General features: G+C 37.1%; 1 protein-coding gene across 2 annotated transcripts in view; it reads left to right on the top strand.

Moving 5' to 3' along the window:
* Positions 1 to 19053, top strand: part of KLF12 (Kruppel like factor 12) — a 432669-nt gene that overhangs the window by 276849 nt on the left and 136767 nt on the right. For both annotated transcript variants that reach the window (XM_032592010.1, XM_030311978.1), the window contains one exon: positions 11933 to 12479. In XM_032592010.1, coding sequence (XP_032447901.1) covers positions 11933 to 12479 — 547 coding nt within the window. The remainder of the gene's footprint in view (positions 1 to 11932; positions 12480 to 19053) is intronic.

Below are 19053 nucleotides of genomic sequence, written 5' to 3'. Positions count from 1 at the left end.
TGTGTGTGTGTGTGTGTACACATGCATATATATGGTAGTGGAGGGAGGAAAAAAGAGGGGAGATAGCAATGCCCTAGAGGCTTAAAAATGTTATTAGTTGGGGCGCCTGGGTGGCTCAGTCGGTTGAGCGTCTGCCTTCGGCTCAGGTTGTGATCTCACAGTTTGTGGGTTCAGGCCCCACGTCGGGCTCTGTGCTGACAGCTCAGAGCCTGGAGCCTGCTTCGGATTCTGTGTCTCCCTGTCTCTCTGCTCTTCCCCCACTCATGCTCTGTCTCTTTCCCCTTCAAAAATAAATTAAAAAAAATTTTTTTAATTTAAAAAATGTTATTACTTGTTTTAAAGTGTTTTAAGACTCAAGACAAAGTCCAACAGTACTCCTGAAAGTGTGTACCCATTCACCCTGTTAGCCTGCAGCATAATACAGTGTCCATTTTACTGCATTCTTGACAGCATTACTATTAACATTTTTAAAAAATCCTTATGTCTTATAAATAAGTATCCCAGCCAATAGGAGTAGTGAGCTGAGATGTCCCCTGTCATTGTAAGTCTCCTCTGATTTGCAGGGGTCTTGGCTGGCCGGCAGCTTATCTTTTTCAGTCACATGAATTGTCCTTTCTGCTTTTCCTGTCCCTCCCTTTGTGGTCTCTGGGGCTCCAACCTGCCCCTTCTCCCCTTTTCTTCGTATGCACTTCCTGTTTGGTAGAATCAACAGGGGGCATGATTGTACGGGCCATACTCCATGTAATCGTGTTAATTATGTACACCCGAGCGTGCCTTGTAGCAATTGCGGTTGAATGGGGGACCACTTCCAAAACCTAGCCACGCTTTCATCCTTTCAGATCCTCAGACCTGCGCGCATCTATATTTCATTTAATAGGAAGCCAGAAGATGAGACTAAAAGTGTTGCACAAGAGCATTTTAGTGACTTGATAGTGAGCTGAGCTAGAATTAAATCCTGAATAAGTTCTGGGGCATTTAAACTCTGTTGCCTTTCTACTTGTGCCATTTTCCCATTGCAGCTGCCTTCGATGCCAGGGCTAAGTGGGAAAAGGTAGATTTCTGTCTTTGCCATTAGTCTTGTTTTGTCTGGTTGTTGATCTCTCTTTAAAGGCATTTTCTCTGAGAAGAGAAGCTTATAGAGGCAATTCTTGACTACTTGCTTGCTTAAAGATCCCACAACGACCTGCATTTTGCATACACACCTCCTTATACAAAAAAAAAAAAGATTGCATTATTGCTTTATATGTTGTAAGGCGTAAGGGTTTCCAAATGTATCGTTTGGCTCTCTCATCCTCTTTGGGTCAAGTTTTCTTGTCTCTGCAATTTGATGTACTCCACCACTGTGAGCTGTCACTGTAAAAATAACTGGGGTGAACATTTTGTGAAATCAAAAGCAAGATCCATCTGGTAGCAGAGAAGATTAATCTGTTTGAGAATGGTAAACATTAGTGCATATTTTAAAATCTGTAATGAGCACAGGGAGAACATTCTTAGGATGAAGATTCAAGTGAACTTTTTTTTCCATAAGAGCCTATAACACATGCTTTCCTTTAATATATTGCGAATGTGAAATTTTATCATTAAAAAAATTTTTTTTTAATGTTTATTTAGTTTTGAAGGAGAGAGAGACAGAGCACGAGCGGGGGACGGGCAGAGAGAAAGAGGGAGACACAGAATCTGAAGCAGGCTCCAGGCTCTGAGCTGTCAGCACAGAGCCTGACGCGGGGCTTGAACTCACAAGCCGTGAGATCGTGACCTGAGCTGAAGTCGGACACCCAACAGACTGAGCCATCCAGGTGCCCCTAAACTTTATCATTTTAAATCAGTCACTGAGGGGCACCTGGGTGGCTCAGTTGGTCAGGTGTCCAACTTTGGCTCAGGTCACGATCTCACAGTTCATGGGTTCGAGCCCCCGTCCGGCTCTGTGCTGACAGCTTGGAGCCTGGAGCCTGCTTTGGATTCCATGCCTCCCTCTCTCTCTCTGTCCCTCCCTTGCTCATGCTCTGTCTCTCTCTGTCTCAAAAATAAATAAAACATTAAAAAAAAAATCAGTCACTGAATAATAAAAAATAATTTAAAACTAAAAGATTAAAAAATTCTAATTATGAGATAGAAAAACATAAGCCTGAAACAGTTACCCCCGTTTTTTTATTCACAAGTGTTGTGATAATAGTTTTGGATTATTAACTTTTGTGAAGAATGGTAAACAAAATAATAGACAAAATTGGATCTCACTAACATCATTAATACTGAATTCAGTTTCCTAAAAATAATTAGAGGGATTTATTTTTTAGTACAAATTTAGGTTTACAGAATAATTTAGCAGATTGGACTCAAACATTCCATATTCCCACCTTGGCCTCCCCCCCCCCCCCCCCCGGGTTCCCCTAGTGGTGAAGTCTTGCATTACTGTAGCACTTTGGTCACACTTGATTTAATGAACCTATATCAATATGTTGGTATTATCTTCACATTAAGGTTTTTGGTCTTTGTGTGGTATACAGTTCTGTGGGTTTTGGCAAGTGCATAGTGACATGTGTCCACCACTGCAGTAACATACAGAAGAGTTTGCCTCAAACATCCTCTGTGCTTTCTCATTCTTCCCTCCCCTCCCTTTCCCAAGCCCCTGGCAACTACTGATCTTTTTACTGTCTCCGTAGTTTGGTCTTTTCCAAGATGACATATAGTTGGAATCATAAAATTTATGTTTAAGACATCTTTGTATGCTTTGTAAGGTTCACTGTGACAGCAGTTGTAAAAAGAAAAAATAACAATAAGGAGCAAAACTAACTTCCTAGACTTCTTTTCGACATTAGTTTTAGTGACACTGCTTCTTTACATCATTTGGTCAGGTGAATGGGCTTTAAGTGGCTTCATATCTTCAGCACAGTATTCACATCTCGCAAATGTGATGAGTATTCACTGATTATGTTATATGATAAAGTATTACTTGTTTGCTAAATATCTGTATGTTTATATAACATACAACACATTGTGTTTGTGTCCATACATTTCTGTCAGTCTTTTCATTGCTTAGGAATGTCTGCTATTAAAAAAAAAAAAAAAAAAGCATAATCCCCTCTATCCTTCACCAGCCTATACGAGAGGAATCCTTGCCATTTCATACCACCCCAACTTTGCCACACACACGTGCCAAACCAGAGTTTCGGGTTTGCAGCCAACTGATAACATAGATCCCGAGTGCTTTGGATAAATGATACGATTCGTGAAAGTCCTAGGAAATAAATAGGTCATAGAAAAACATGACCACTAGGAAATAAGGAAAATTTGGGATAAATGTAAATGTGTATTGAACCCCTTTTGAAAGGCTACCATTTTCAACTCAAGTGTGAAAGCATAAAAATATAAATGTAAAAGCACACAGTCCATTACGTTATGCATATGTTGTGAATTTTCTTAAGGAATCAGTCGTTTCCTAAACTAACTCTTGAGATATTGAGATAACACAGTTGAACTAAATATTCATTCAAATATCTTCCCCTTGAAGGCAGGAGATAGTTCATTTAATGCTTTTCAAGTCAGAGTCATTGTAGCATATTTCTACTTATTTGCTTTTATTCTCTCATCTGTACTTTTCTCTCTCTCTCTCTTTTTTAAGTATACTTTGCTTTAAATTTTTTTGGCGAGTTTTATAAATACACACTCTTACAGTATTTGTATTTAAGAGTTTGTCCTTGAACATGTAGAGAAAAATCAGAAAATCACTGGGCTGAAAGTAAGACAAATGATGACCAACCGGGCCCATGTAAGACAAATCTTGAAAAATGGGTTTTCCTTTTTAGTAAAATAAAACAACAGAGAAGAAAGTACAGTGCATGCTTTGTTCACAAGTACTTGTTTGGTGACTTTTACACTTAGAGCAAAAATGGCCAGAGTTGTAGATGGCTTGCTTTCGGGATGGTGCTCATAGCTCTAAAATTCCATTTACTTAGGAGGGAAGCCAAGGCACAAAAACTAAGCATGTATCTACTGTGCACTTCGTGTAAAAAAAAAAAAAAAAAGGAATTTTGCTCTTTAAATGTACTTACATCTAAAATAATGCTGTGTAACTTAAAAGCTTCTGTTATCACAGGATATGGGTTCATAGATATAGTTTATTTCCTTTTTTTACATGACGTGCACAGTAAGTTTCCTTAACACTTCCCATAAAAAATAAATGTCAATTAATCACCAATTCAGACAGTGAGACTTATACAAACTGATCTCTGCTGAGGCATAAGAAACAAATAATGATCTGCTTTTTCATCCCATGGTAAGACTGGTGAAGAATGGTCAACATCCCAAAATAATTATTTTAACACAATATATATTGTGATAATGGGTACAAACTGAACTATGGATTGATGTAGGTTACTTATATTGTGGAATTAAGAAATCAAACCAATCAATTAAAATGTTTTCCATTGTACACATCATCCTATGGGTCAATCTAATGAAGCAAGAAAAAAACCACAGAATCAAATTTAACAGTGTCACATGACTGTCTTTTGTATTTTAAGAGAAGATGTGTTTGTTTAAAATCACCTGAACTCTAAAAAATATGCATAATGTTTTGACTTGTAGCTACTTTTGTAGTGTATGTATCCGTTTGATTGGTTAGCAAACATAGTACCTCTACAGTAGCTATATTTATGCAATCCTTCATCAGAATATTTTATGCTCAGTGCATGGAATCAAGTCTCTTCTGAGAGTTATAGTCATAGATGAGGTTGTATTGGAATTTTTAGTTCTGAGAGGGGGAGCTCATTTGCTTCTATCCCACACTAACCAGTATTATTTAAAAGCTGTTAATACCCTTAATACAATCTATAAAATAATTGTATGAGTTTGGAATCGTATTACTCTTTTGTAGGTAAATAAATTCACTCCTAGAAAATTTTAATGATGATACCAAGACGGCACAGCTAGTAAATGACAGGGTAAGTCATGAATTCTTTGCGTCCAAATCAAATTTTCTTTCTATAATGACCAGACTACAGGCTATAAAGCAAAGATTATTGTAAAAGTTAAACCACAAGCTGTGTAATGTTAGGTCACTTTATAATCTTTCCTAAAAACAACCTTGAGACTATTTCTCAACAAGTTTAGAAAGGTAAAATTAAATATACTTTATTTAAATCCTGGCTGGCTGGATGAATAGATGAATGGATAGATAAATGGATAGTTGGGGACATCCCGTTTGTGTGTGTGTGCAGGGGTGTGTAAATGCCCTACTTCTCTGAAAATCCTTGGTGCCATTAAAGACAAAACAGATGACATGTAAATCTTGGATAACATGTAGCAAAATATTGTCTAAGCAGTCCTTAACCATGATTACACATAATCTCTGGAGGGCTTTCCAAAGATGTGATTGCGTCCAGACATTTTTTGTCACTTTTTGAGATGATGAAGTGATTAAAAGATACGACCAATATTAAAAGCACTTTTTATTCATTATCAGACCATAATAAGGTTCAACTGATGATAATGGCTGCCTATAGGAAACACGTCTAATACTCTGGATACTAACATGTAGGAGGTTTTAGATTAATTTTTACATTCATTCAACAAAATGCCTAAAGCTAAAGCTACATTTTTAAAATGTTTATTCGGGAAGAAGATTATCTTATTAGGAAAGTTCATATGTGATCCCCCAGATCGCCGAAAGGAACATATTCATTAGAATATTATGTATAATATTTTATCAAGTGGATTATTATGATTAAAACTGGCTTTCAGACTTTTTAAGAAAATAGTATATGACAATATAATCTTGTCTGTATTTAGATTTTCAGATATACATTTTATTAAATATATTGTTACATTTACCTTGCTGCATTTGGCCTGTACTCAATAATTTGTTAAGAGATTTTTAAAATTATTTTATTATTACCCTTTCAAGGGATATTGTATAATCCTCTGGAAAGATTGTGTATAATCATTTACATTATAAAATGTTTCTGCAGTGATGAATTATACCTCGGCCCTTGGTTTTGTCTAAGTGAGAATCTTGTGTCTAACTTCATATGTAGGAGGAGAAAGATTTGTGGTGGAAATAGTCGTGATTTCCCAAATTAGAATTCTGGATTGTCTAATACAAAAAAGAAAAAGAAATTAATTAAGACCATTTTTAATGATAGCATATGCTTAAAGACGTATTTTATAGTTTCACTGATAAATCAGTTGAGATATTTTATGGCATTCATTACTCTCATTCTCTTTGACAGAAATCCAGTATTCCCTTAAAATCTTACACATCCTTAGAAGAACATCAGTAGCAAAATTTAGCTAAAGTCACCACTCCCAGACAAAAATCTTGGTGGACTTTTATTTAAACAAGCAGCAACAGCAGCACTCAGTTGACAGTGCAGTGAATATTAATTAGTGTTGTATCAAGAATTGAGTGGTTAGTAACCAAAGGTAAAATTTTAGCACGGAATCCTTTGTTTTTGTTTTTGTTTTAAATATTTATTTATTTTGAGACAAAGAGAGTGTGTGCACGCACATGTGCATGGGAGTGGGGGAAGGACAGAGATAGAGGGGGAGAGAGAATCCCAAGCAGGCTCTGGGCTGTAGAGCCTACATGTCGACCTGCACGTCAGGTCATGAGATCAAGACCTGAGCCGAAAACTAGAGTCAGGCGTTTGAACCAACAGTCAAACAGGTGTCCCTGTTTGTTTCTTTAACAGAAGTTTCTCTTCCACGTGGTGCTTAAAATTTCCAACTTTTGTTCATTTCTAATCTTTTCAGCATTCTTACCCCTTATATGTTTCCTGGTGAAATACCCCTGTCTTCTTTCACTTTTTCACTGTCTCAAATACTTGTACAAGCACACCTCATGTTATTGTGCTTCACTTTTTTGCACTTCACAGATACTGCTTTTTTTTTTTTTTTTAACCAATTGAGGTTTGTGGCAACTACATGTAAGCAAGTCTGTCGGCACCACTCCTCCAATAGCATTTGCTCATTTTGTGTCTCTGTGTCACGTTTTGGTAATTTTCATGATTATTAAAACTTTTCATTATTATTACATTTGTTATCGTGATCTGTGGTCAGTGATCTTTGATGTTACTATTGTAATTGTTTAGAGCACCACGAACAGCATCCACATGGGACAGCAGACTTAATCAGCACAAGTTGATTGTGCTGTTGATTGTTCCGCCGACCAGACATTCATGGTCTCTCTCCTTCCTTGGGTCTTCCTATTCCATGAGGCACAACAATATTGGAATTAGGCCAGTTAGTAACCCTACTGTGGTCCTCTTTATGTTCAAGAGAAAGGGAGAGACACCCACTGTAAACCAAAAGCTAGAAAGAAGTAAGCTTAAGTGACGAAGGCATGTCAGAAGCCAAGATAGGTTGAAAGCTAGGCTTCTTGCACCACACGGTGAGCCAAGCTGTAAATGCAGAGGAAAAGTTCTTAAAGGGAATTCAGAGTGCTACTCCAGTGAATACATGAATGATGAGAAAGTGAAACAGCCTTATTGCTGATATGGAGAAAGTTTTAGGGGTCTTGATAGAAAGTCAAACCAGCCACAACATTTTCTTAAGCCAAAGCTTAATCTAGAGAAAGGCCCTAACACTTGACTTTTGCAAAAACTGACAGAGGTGAGGAAGCTACAAAAGAAAATTTGAAGCTAGATTGGTTCTTGAGCTTCAAGGAAGGAAGACGTCTCCATAACATACAAGTGCAAGGTGAAGCAGCACGTGCTGATGTAGACGCTGCGGCAAGTTGTCCAGAAGATCTGACTGAGATCACTAATGAAGGTGGTTACACGAAATAACAGATTTTCGATGTAGACAGAACAACCTTGTATTGGAAGAAGATGCCATCTAGGGCTTTCATAGCTAGAGGCGAGGAGTCAATGCTTGGCTTCAAAGCTTCAAAGGACAGGCTCACTATCTTTTTAGAGGCCAATGCGGCTGGTGACTAAGTTGAAACCCTGTGCTCATTGACCATTCCAAAAATCCTAAGGCCCTTAAGAATTATGCTAAATCTACTCTGCCTGTGCTCCATAAATGGAACAACAAAGCCTAGATGACCGTCCATCTGTTTACAACATGGTTTACAGAATTTTTTAAGCCCACTGTTGACACCCACTGGACAGAAAAAATAGATTCTTTTCACAATATTGCTGCTCACTCACAGTGTACCTGGTCAGCCAAGAGCTCTGATGGACATGTACAATGAGATTAATGTTGTTTTTGTCCCTAACACAACATTTATTCTGCAGCCCATGGATCATGGAGTAATTTCAGCTTTCAACTCTTATTAAAAACTACATTTGCAACGTTGTACCTGCCATAATGATTCCTCTGATGAATCCGGGAAAAATAAACTGAAAAACTTCTAGAAAGGATTCACTGTTCTAGTTGCCATTAACAGCATTTGTGATTCATGGGAAGAGGCCAAAATATCAACATTCGCAAGAGTTTGGAGGAAGTTGGTTACAACCCTCCTGGTTGACTTTGAGGGATTCAAGACTTGAGTGGAGGAAGTAATTGCATATGTGGTAGAAATAGCAAGAGAACTAGAATTAGAAGTGAAGGTTAGCAATTTTTTAGCAATAAAGTATTTTTAAATTAAGGTATGTATGTTGTTTTTTTAGGCGTAACGCTTTTGTACACTTAAGACTGCAGTTCTAATGTAGACATAACTTTTATATGTACTGAGAAGCCAAACAATTCACTTAGCGTGCTTTCTTGCAACATTCACTTTATTGCCATGGTCTGGAGCTGAACCCAACAAGATGTCTGATGTATGCGTGTAGTCCTTTCAATTTCTAGCTGCTCCAAACACTTCTCATTCAGTGTTTGCTTTGGTTTCTCAGAGCTTTTGTTGTCGCTCTTGGCTATCTCCTGTGTTCCCGTCACCTCACTACAGCTATACATTTATGGATTCTCACCTTCGAACCCATGCATTTCAATTTTCCCCTTTCTGAAAACAAGGAAATGAATTCCATATGATGATTTCAGGATCAAGTCTTCAGGTGTTTTTTCTTTCCAAAAAGGAGGAGCAAAAGTATGCCACAGATGTTTTGAAACCATATTTAGGCAATATTGCTAGCTTTCCATATATGCACGTGCAGCCTGAAGCAACAATCATGGATGGCTTTACCTGCCTCATTATCCCAGTAGAAGAGGTAAGTATGGCTGTAAGGATATAATATTATGTCAATACTGTAAACAGGTGAATGGTAAAGTAAGGATTTTGTCCTCTTTATACTGATGAGGCATTGCCTGGAGACATGTTGGCTACATTTTTACCTGCTACATATGAAGAAGGAACCAACATGTGTCTCTGTGATGGTGAAGCTTATAAATTCATGCATAATGTGTCCAAGGTTCCAAAGTTGATGTGTGCGGTTCAAAGATTTGGTTTATCTTTGTGATCTTTGTGATCATTTTCTGTATTTTGGTTTAAGCTCATGTAAAAGCTATGTAGTTCTCACATATTTGAATATACCTAGTGACTCCTAATATTTGGTCCTTCATAGCTTTCCTAGTATATGCAACAGAATTATAAGACGAACACTGTTTATTTGTTATAAAACAGCGTTTAAGGAGTATTTTTCTTAGTGGCGGATTAAGCAGATACCTACAAAAGATGGACTCCTGTTCATAATCCAAAGAAGTCGAAGTCATTTGCAAAGCTTAGTAACACTTGAAGTCTCAAAAGCCATCTCTACAAATAAGCTCCATATTGACTACCTCCGTATTGCTGTAATTTGCTAAAGTAGTCTTTTGTTTACGGTATGAAATGTCTCTACGGTGATGACTTACACCTCAGTCTTTGGTTTGTAAACCTATGTAGAAACCTTATATCTGACTAGATAGGTAGGAGGAGAAAAATTTGTGGTGGAAATAGCCTCTACTTCCAAAATTAGAATTCTGGATGTATCTAATACAGTTCTAAGAAGAGAGAAATTAAGACTATATTTGAAGCCAAACAGTGTTTCATAACATGTACTTAGTGACATATTTTATAATGTTAATGACAAACCAGTTGGGATATTTTGTGAAAGCAGCCTCAACAAAGAATTTCTATATAGGTCTAACATACTAATAAGAAACATCTTATATTGTTCTAAAAATAAATTAAATGATAATGCTGAGAACCAATTAAAACACTGTTCTAGTTATAATAATAGATAATGCTAATAGCTTTTTTAAAAGTAGCTCAGTGTTTGTGGGGTTTTTTTGTTGTTGTTGTTTCTTACTGTCTGAGAAGATTAAAAAAGTTACTTCTCAGTTTCAACACATAGAGTGAAATCTTGGCACTGAGAATTTCATGCAGTAGATATTTTGTATGGTTTATTTTTATGCTTTCTAATTCTTAACTTTTTTGTGGGTAAGTAACCATCTTAGCTTAGAAACAAATTTAAAAAAACGAATAAAACATTAACCCATTTCCCTCTTAAGATGATCTGGTACCATTGTTGACTTATTATCTTTCTTTTTTCATTGCTGTTGAACGGAAATCCCTTGCACTACTGCTTATTGTATGTTTTGAATGGAGCTCTAATTTCTTTTCTGTAAAGAAATGTTTTAAAAAGCATGTTTTGTTCCTTTAAGTGTATGCTCAAATTTTAGGGGGAATGGCAAACAAAAATCTTTTGTTAAACAAAGAATGAAATGAAACAATTTAAGATAATTTCAGACATTGTTGTTTCGATACCATAATGAAGCTGAAAAACAGTTTTTCGTCTTCATATAATATTATAACAGTGCCCATGTTAGCCTGGTCAAATTAGATGAAATCAAAATAATCTGTCACCGTCTAATTCTCTCTCATAAGGCTAGCCTGACATATAGTAATAGAATCCTTAGGCCATTTTAGGCCTTGGAAGTGGGTATTCAGTGACTACTTGTTGAATTTATGAGTGAATAAGTCTAAGAGTAAATTATATTCATGCCCAGTAATAAAATGTTAAGTCCATTAGTCTGGGTAGAATCTTGGATTTTTTATTATTTAAAATTTGCTCATTAAAACTGAAAAGAATGAAAATGAACTTGTACAAAGTTATCTTTATCTTACATTTTTAAAAATTCATAAACAATTTAATATTTCCAGACTAAGTTTTTCCTAAAATTATTATTTCCTAAAATGTATGCTGTAGTAGTTATGTACATTATTTTGAGAAAAACATGTTGTCGTAACTAAGAGTTAAGATATAACCCAACTGTTAAAAAATATTTATATTTAATAATTTAACAATTGTGCCCTTTTTCTCTGCTGGTAATGAGAATGGTATGGGAGCTCTTGCACCAAATATGAAGTTGAAATGTGGTGATTTTTCCTGACTTTGTTGCTAGGTATTTTCACTCCTCCACATTATGACCATGTCGAGTAAAGGTTGGAATCATGAAATTGTAGAATCGTGGGGCTGGAAAGGATATTTAAACTAATTTATTCAAAATCTCTTTGCTTTATAACTGAGGAAGATGAGACCCATAAATGTAGGATGGGTCGAGCCAACAAAATGAATAGTTTTTTTTTTTTTATTAAAAAAATTGTCATTTTAGATGAATAAGCTATTGTATTTACTCAGTTTTAAGTAGGTAACGCATTGCATACTATGCTTGTCTTTTAGAGATTTAATGTAAAATTGCCATTCATTTTTGGGTTCTTATGGCCTCTTTTCTGCTCCATAAAGCACTTGTTTCACTGGATTTTAACAGCTGTGTCTGTCTCTCCCAATAGGATGAAAATGTCTTTCTAGCAGAGGCTTTGTCTTACACTGTTGTGTACTTTTGTACTCTCAACTCTAATCGCAATGACTGTCACAGAGCACTCCTTCAACTACTTGGGGAATGAGTAGTATCTCATAGCAATAAGAGAAAAATTAATAAGCACTCCAGTAATAAATCTTGCACCTATTAAATGTATGATTAACAAAGATCAATATGTGTTCCATTTTTCTCCCCACAGTCTCCAAACGTCCACAACTACCCCGATATGGAAGCTGTTCCCCTGTTGCTAAATAATGTGAAAGGGGAGCCGCCGGAGGACTCGTTATCTGTAGATCACTTCCAAACACAAACTGAGCCAGTGGACTTGTCGATCAACAAAGCCAGGACATCCCCCACAGCCGTTTCATCCTCCCCAGTTTCCATGACAGCATCTGCCTCCTCGCCTTCTTCAACTTCAACCTCTTCGTCGTCTTCTAGTCGTCCAGCCTCATCCCCAACTGTTATAACATCCGTATCTTCAGCATCATCTTCGTCAACAGTATTAACTCCAGGGCCCCTTGTCGCCTCCGCGTCTGGTGTGGGAGGCCAGCAGTTTTTGCACATTATCCATCCTGTACCGCCTTCGAGTCCCATGAATTTACAGTCTAACAAACTGAGTCACGTTCACCGCATCCCTGTGGTGGTACAGTCGGTGCCTGTTGTCTACACAGCTGTGCGGTCACCTGGAAATGTGAACAACACTATTGTAGTGCCGCTTTTGGAAGATGGGAGAAGCCATGGCAAAGGTAAGGGACACAAGCGAAGCCTTGATTTATTTCAGCGCTAGAGGTAACTATTCTTTTATTTAGTGAGCAGATCCTAAATCGTATACAACTACACCATATCCAGAGAAGTTCTGTGCCCAACACCACAGAGACCCAGCTGATCAGCCATTCAGTAGAGCAGTTTAAAAGAACTAACTGCATGTTTGCATAAGTTTTTGCTTCAGTATTATTGAGTCTGTATTTTTATGTAGCCGGTCGTTTAACGTTAGAATTCAAATATCTTAATTTACAAAATAATGTTTACCTTCAAGTGCTCAGATGGAGAGGACAGTCTATACTTAGCGTAAGTGCTTGTAAGTTGAGTTGCCATTAAAAGAATTCTGAAGTTAGGTGTTTGACTCCAAAAGCTCCATGTAGCTTGAGTTCTTACCTTAGTGTAAATTATTGTCATTTCAAGTAACAGGATGATTCGGTATGATGGAATATTTCAAAATGAAGTATTAAAATTCCCTTCTAGGATTTAGAAGGCAGGACGATGCTTTGTGACTATTTAATACTCTAATAATACCGACTTACCTAATTCTATATGGCTGTTAGGCAGTTGATCATTAAATTACTTTCCTATTGCTGAGCTCTTATTTTTTCCAATTTTTACTAGAAGGAATTATAGTAACATCATGCTGCTGAGTTTATCTTCCTTTGTCATGAATCTGAAAACTAAGTCACCCTTCTGTAGAAATGTAAAATACTGATCACCATTGACTCATACCCTCTTAAACTAAGTATCTATGTATGTATTTTGTCTATAGGACCAAGAAACGATGATGAGTTAAGACTTAATGTTGTATTACTTTTTGCTTGGATACCATATTACTACTAAATATACGTTGATACCATATTTTAGCACATAATTAAAAAATGAGCAATGACTACATAAACACCGCCTTCTCATAAAATGCTAGTAAACATGGATCGTTATAGTTCTTATAGAAGGTAGGATTCAGTGCATAGAAATAGCAGTTGATTGCGAAGTTAGAGAAGTTTTTACAAACATTCACTACAAAACTGTGCATTCATCTTTGGCAAGTTATTGTTTTATCTGCATCGAGTTTCTTCATAGCCACAAAATCAACTTTCCCTTCTCAGTATTACCAAGTGAGAAAATCACATGATTCATAGCACTCAGAGATTTTAGATTGCACACTTGAGATGCAGACATTCTGATCTTATCTGGCAACCTCTGTCTTTTGTGCTGTTATGGGGAAAGGCCAGGAACTAGTCCCACCACTATCATAGTGAATAGGTAGATGAGGGAGTCTTTTCTTGGATTTTACTTTAGTTTGACCCCCCTCTGGTGTTAGTAATACTTCTGATCTAAAGGAGCTAACCAATTTGAATAATAACATAACTGAAGGCCACATTAGGTATTTATTTTCTTTTGTGATTTAAAGATGTGTTTATAAATTATTTAAAAATCAGGAATTTTTTAAATAGAACCTTGCACATTGTATTACTTTATATTACTTTATATGTGTGTATGTGTATACCATAGAATCCAATCCTTGTGCCATACCCATTAAGGGAAATATTTCTTTAATTATGAAGTTGATTGATGAGGATTTTAATTTTGTTCATGACTTTTTTTTTTTAATAATTTTCATGTACTAATGAAGGAAACAAAAGAGAGATCTCTTTTATTTGATATTATCCTTTTATGGGAGAGGTTATTTTTATTTTTATTTAGGGTGATTAGTATAGAAAGTATATTGCCAAAATTATTTTCTGGAAACTGTGTCTCTGCAGAAGAATTTGGTTAAGACTCACGGTATGATTTGCTCTCAAGTGTATTTGTTAGTTTCATGCAGTGTTTTTTACTCAGTAGTTTTCTCATGTCAAGGAGAAAAATTGATACAATCATAAATCCCCTGGACTGTGATATGGACATTAGGAGCATGAGATTCCAGATCAGGAATCTAAAATCTTAGCACCGTCACTTACTGCTTTAGATGGGAAGTTTTCTTCAGTGATTAAATGGGGATAATAACATGATCTATCCGTGAAGATTACTGGGGAGATTCAGTAAGAGCTTAATGTCTAGATTAATCAACTATCAATAAAATGTTTGTAATTATATATCATTATTACCTCCTCTCCAAAATACTTGAAGTAGTAATATTGAGAAATTTTTTTTCTGTCTTATAAACGTGAAGTTGGAAGGAAAAAAAAAATGACTGAATTTACACATGAAAAACTGCTCCCAAGAACTTAGTATAGAAATGCTTCTCAAAGTCATTACTACAGCAGGTTATAAGGGATGAGAGTTTACTATGAGAAATTATCTGGAAACATCCCCTATTTTCTATTTTTATTAGTTTGTATTAAGTTTTTATAATCACCATATTATACAAATATGGCTGTGGCATTTTCTAAGTTTTTTTTTTATTTTATTGTTTACCTGATTAATTAGATGATGGTAAAACTGTCTAGTGGAGGAGGCCTGCCTACCTCACAGAATGAATAAAAGAAAGGGCATTTCAGTAATTCTTCAGGTCTTTATTTTGCACATTTGCAGCTGGGCACTGGGCCAGCATTGAAATGGCTGAGTGATAAAGGGAGCCCTTTTCCATTCCCATGTAGGACTTGTATATCTGGTAGGGATAAGCAAAAGAAAATACGGTAGGGGAGTTGGGTATGCAAAATGCTAATAATACAATTACAAAACTAACTCATATAAATGCAGATGATTGTACTGGCTAATTATTTTTAAAGTTGTTACAACACATCTGGTCTCTGATAGAGAAATAGTTTACCTTATCATATGTTACATTACACAAAGAACTGTGAATGTACCCATCCATGTTATAAGTTGACGTATTATAAACCGAGTCATTTGTCCATTCAAGTATTTATAGAGCATCTATCATGTAACAGGCGTTTTTTGGTACCATGGATGCAGTGTTGAACAAAACAGATGCTGTTTCTATCTCAGAGTGCTTATAGTCTACTGGGAGGTATTGACATTAAACAAAAAATCATATAATTGATAATTACGGACATTCTGTGCTTAAGTTGGATTAAAACATAAACCACTCATGGATTTGCCCAGGGGAGAGAGTTTAATTATAATTTCAGGTAGAGAAAGGTGTATTTGATGAAAGTATTTTCACAGTGGGTGTTATATATGATTAGAAATGTTTCTACCAGGATGCTCAGAGGGGGTGGTTAGGGTTTAGGGATATGGTAGGGTGAAACCTCCACCCGACCTTGCTTGACTAACAACAGAAGGATGTGAGAAAGCTTTCCAGTGAGGATAAAAACCCAGCCCATGCAAATATTTAAGGAATATTGGTCTAAAAGAATGGCAAGTTGTTAGCTAGCTGTAGGCACTGACATATCTCAGTTGGGCCTTGAATGTGATGTATGATCTGAAGAAATATGGCATGCTATCTGGAAGGTATAGCAAACGAACGCAGCTTAGGCTAGAGAAGCAAGATGTCGGAGCAGGTCTGAGGAATGTCTGGGGAAGACATTTTTTCTCTTAATACCAAAAGGACAAAGAAGTTAGCCCCCAAAGCGATTGTATGGAGAAGGGGGAGCTCTCTATGTAGAGGGAATAGCCAATAGACTGATCTCACCCGAGTTTTGTTACTATGTAATTTGAGACACATTATTTATAAACAAGACCCTAAAGGGATTATTTGACCTCATAAAGGAATTTCAGTCCAGCCTGGAGAAGTTTTTGGTAGATTTCCCAGGAGATTTTCATTAGTTTTTACAGATACTTAGTAGCAGAAAAACATAAGGGTCATAACAAATCACAAGCAAAGTTGTTCTTAGTTTGTTATTGCCTGGATGAAGGCAAGTTTAGGATTGTTTCCTTCCTTCCTTCCCTCCCTCCCTCCCTTCCTTCTGAAAAAACTATATGCCAAGTAAAATTCTGAGAATTGGGGTTCCAAGATGAGCAAGTGCCTACTGTCATGGACCTTACTTTCTAGTGCAAGAAACAAACAATGTATGTCAGATGGTGTAAGAGCTATGAAGAAAAATAAACCATGATGAGGGGATGGGAAGTCAAAAGAGAGAAGTGCAGTTTTAGGTATAACCACAGAAGGCCTATCTGAAATATAAACCATGATAATAGTACCTGAGGAAGACCTCTACAGAAAGAACTCCTAAGTGTAAAGACCTGAAGCATGAGTGAGCATGACTGGTTTGGGGAAGAAGTACAAGGCAGCTGGTGGAACAGGAGGGAATGGGCAATAGGAGAGCAGGCCATGAGCAATTGGAATAGCAACAGGCCAGGTCATGTATGGCATCAAAGAACATGGTAAGGTCCTTGTTTATCTTCCTAAATATGATAGGAAGCCATTGGAACGGGAGCTTTGAGCAGGAAAGTGACATGACTACTTTTTACATTCTTCCTTTTATAAGAATCACTAAGACACTGCTTGAAGAGGACTGCGAATTGCACATTTGGCAAGGATGGGGTTGTTGACACAGACGATGTGTCATTGGGAGTGGTGGGGACAAAGGACTGAATGAAGTGAGTTCTCTTTCAGATGGGAGGTGAGGGGGTGGGGGAAGACTGAAATTCTAGGCAGCTCTTTGCAGTAGCTCTGCAGGAAAGAGTTGTAGAGAAATGGATTGATGGCTGGAAAGGCTTTTAGGCTCTCGAGGGAGGGATTTAAAAAAGGAGATATTATAACCTATTTGTGTACTATCAAGAATAATCCAATAGAGAGTCGAAAACGGGTAATTCTAGAGAGGGAAGAATTGTAGAAGCAAAGTCTTAATTGCATGTTAGTTCCTTATACTGTGGAAGTAACCTACATCTTGCAGTAATTAATATGAATTCTAAAGTCATCTTACTGGATTGGCAGAATATTTAGAAAAAAAAAAGATACATGATGGAAAATGAAAGGAAATGCAAAAACAGCAGATAATGATCTAGGGTTGACAATGAAAAGCAAACGAATGAAAGTTCAGTACAATTTGGGTTCATTGAAAATTATAAAAACGATACCAGAATTAAAATCAAACATTTCTCATTCATCACCTAGTGGAAAGTAAAGAATAATTCAAGACAAAATATAAACTCCAAACAATTTGCATTTGTCACTTAAAAACTACTCTTTATATTTGAGTATTAATAGATGTTACACTTTAGAAATTCACAATACTTAAAGAGCAATACCATAACCAGTCTGTGAAAACCCAGCTAACAAGCCAGAAAAAAGTGGATGTATCTCCTCCCTCCCTTGTCCCAGCTGGTCCTTTTCTCCGTGTAGCTGAAGAAACAGGTAATAGCACCGTGATGCCCAGGAATGAGGGTCAAGCGAGGGCGTGATTGATCCGGGGCTTTGGAATAATCAGAACTGAAAAAGCCTCATGCAGCAAGGTGGGTACTTCACTGTTGCCCAGTTTTTCTCCTTGACCACTATCCCATTCTTCTGTCCATGTGACCGTCATAAATAGATTGCCTGAGGACCAGAGTTTGGCTCCAGTTTCCTGTGCAGCCACATTTTCTCCCATACAAATGCAATCCCAACAGTGCAGTCTGCCAGAATTTTACACAACATATTTATTGCATTAAGACTATTTTTAATGGTGTCATACTTGAAAAACAACTTATTATGGGTTATGAGCACATTATTCCTGACAAAGCAGTTATGCTATTAGATCCTTGAGTAGAAAGTACTTTTTTCCCTAGAATATCTGAGTAGATTGTGTTGATACTGCTGTAAAGAAACCAACCCCATTTCGGCATGTACTTCCTTTGGTCATCTTTTTTAAGAGTGGGTTTTTTTTTTTTTTTTTTTTTTTTTTTTTTTTGGATGCAGTGAAGAATCCTCCAAAAATATACTGTATTTTCATAGCACTCATTCAGGAGTTTCAAAGGGATGTGGTCGTGGGCAAATTTGAAATACTCACACCCCATTTTCTTCCCTACAAGCTGTTGCTTTTCTCAGCAGCCAACAGGAAGAAGCCACAAGTGTATTTTTAGTCCTGTGCCATTTCTATTTGTGAAAGGAAATATGGTCATTGCAGTGATTGCTGCGAAGCTAGTTGGAGAGGATGACTCTACTTCCCCTGACCATTGAGTGTGGCTATAGTTTTGCTCCCATGAAACTCCCCATTTTCAGATCTCCACATCTTCCATTGTCTGCTGCTGTCACCTCTCTCACTTGGTGGTGTTAAAGATGTCTTATTTCGGGGCGCCTGGGTGGCGCAGTCGGTTAAGCGTCCGACTTCAGCCAGGTCACGATCTCGCGGTCCGGGAGTTCGAGCCCCGCGTCAGGCTCTGGGCTGATGGCTCAGAGCCTGGAGCCTGTTTCCGATTCTGTGTCTCCCTCTCTCTCTGCCCCTCCCCCGTTCATGCTCTGTCTCTCTCTGTCCCAAAATAAATAAACGTTGAAAAAAAAAAAAAATTTAAAAAAAAAGATGTCTTATTTCAGGTGATGATCTGTCTGTCATGGACTCGCTTCCTCTGTCTCCCGTACACATGCATGTCCTCTTTTCGTTCACTGTTCAGTGGAATCCGGTGTCATCTGTCCATATGACCAGAATAGTGCCAGGCAGCTGACCTATGCCTGTG

Source organism: Lynx canadensis, chromosome A1 (assembly GCF_007474595.2).
Source record: "Lynx canadensis isolate LIC74 chromosome A1, mLynCan4.pri.v2, whole genome shotgun sequence".
Classification (NCBI taxonomy): Eukaryota; Metazoa; Chordata; class Mammalia; order Carnivora; family Felidae; genus Lynx; species Lynx canadensis.
The sequence above is the reverse complement of the archived record's forward strand: the minus strand, read 5'-3'. Positions and strand labels throughout refer to the sequence as shown.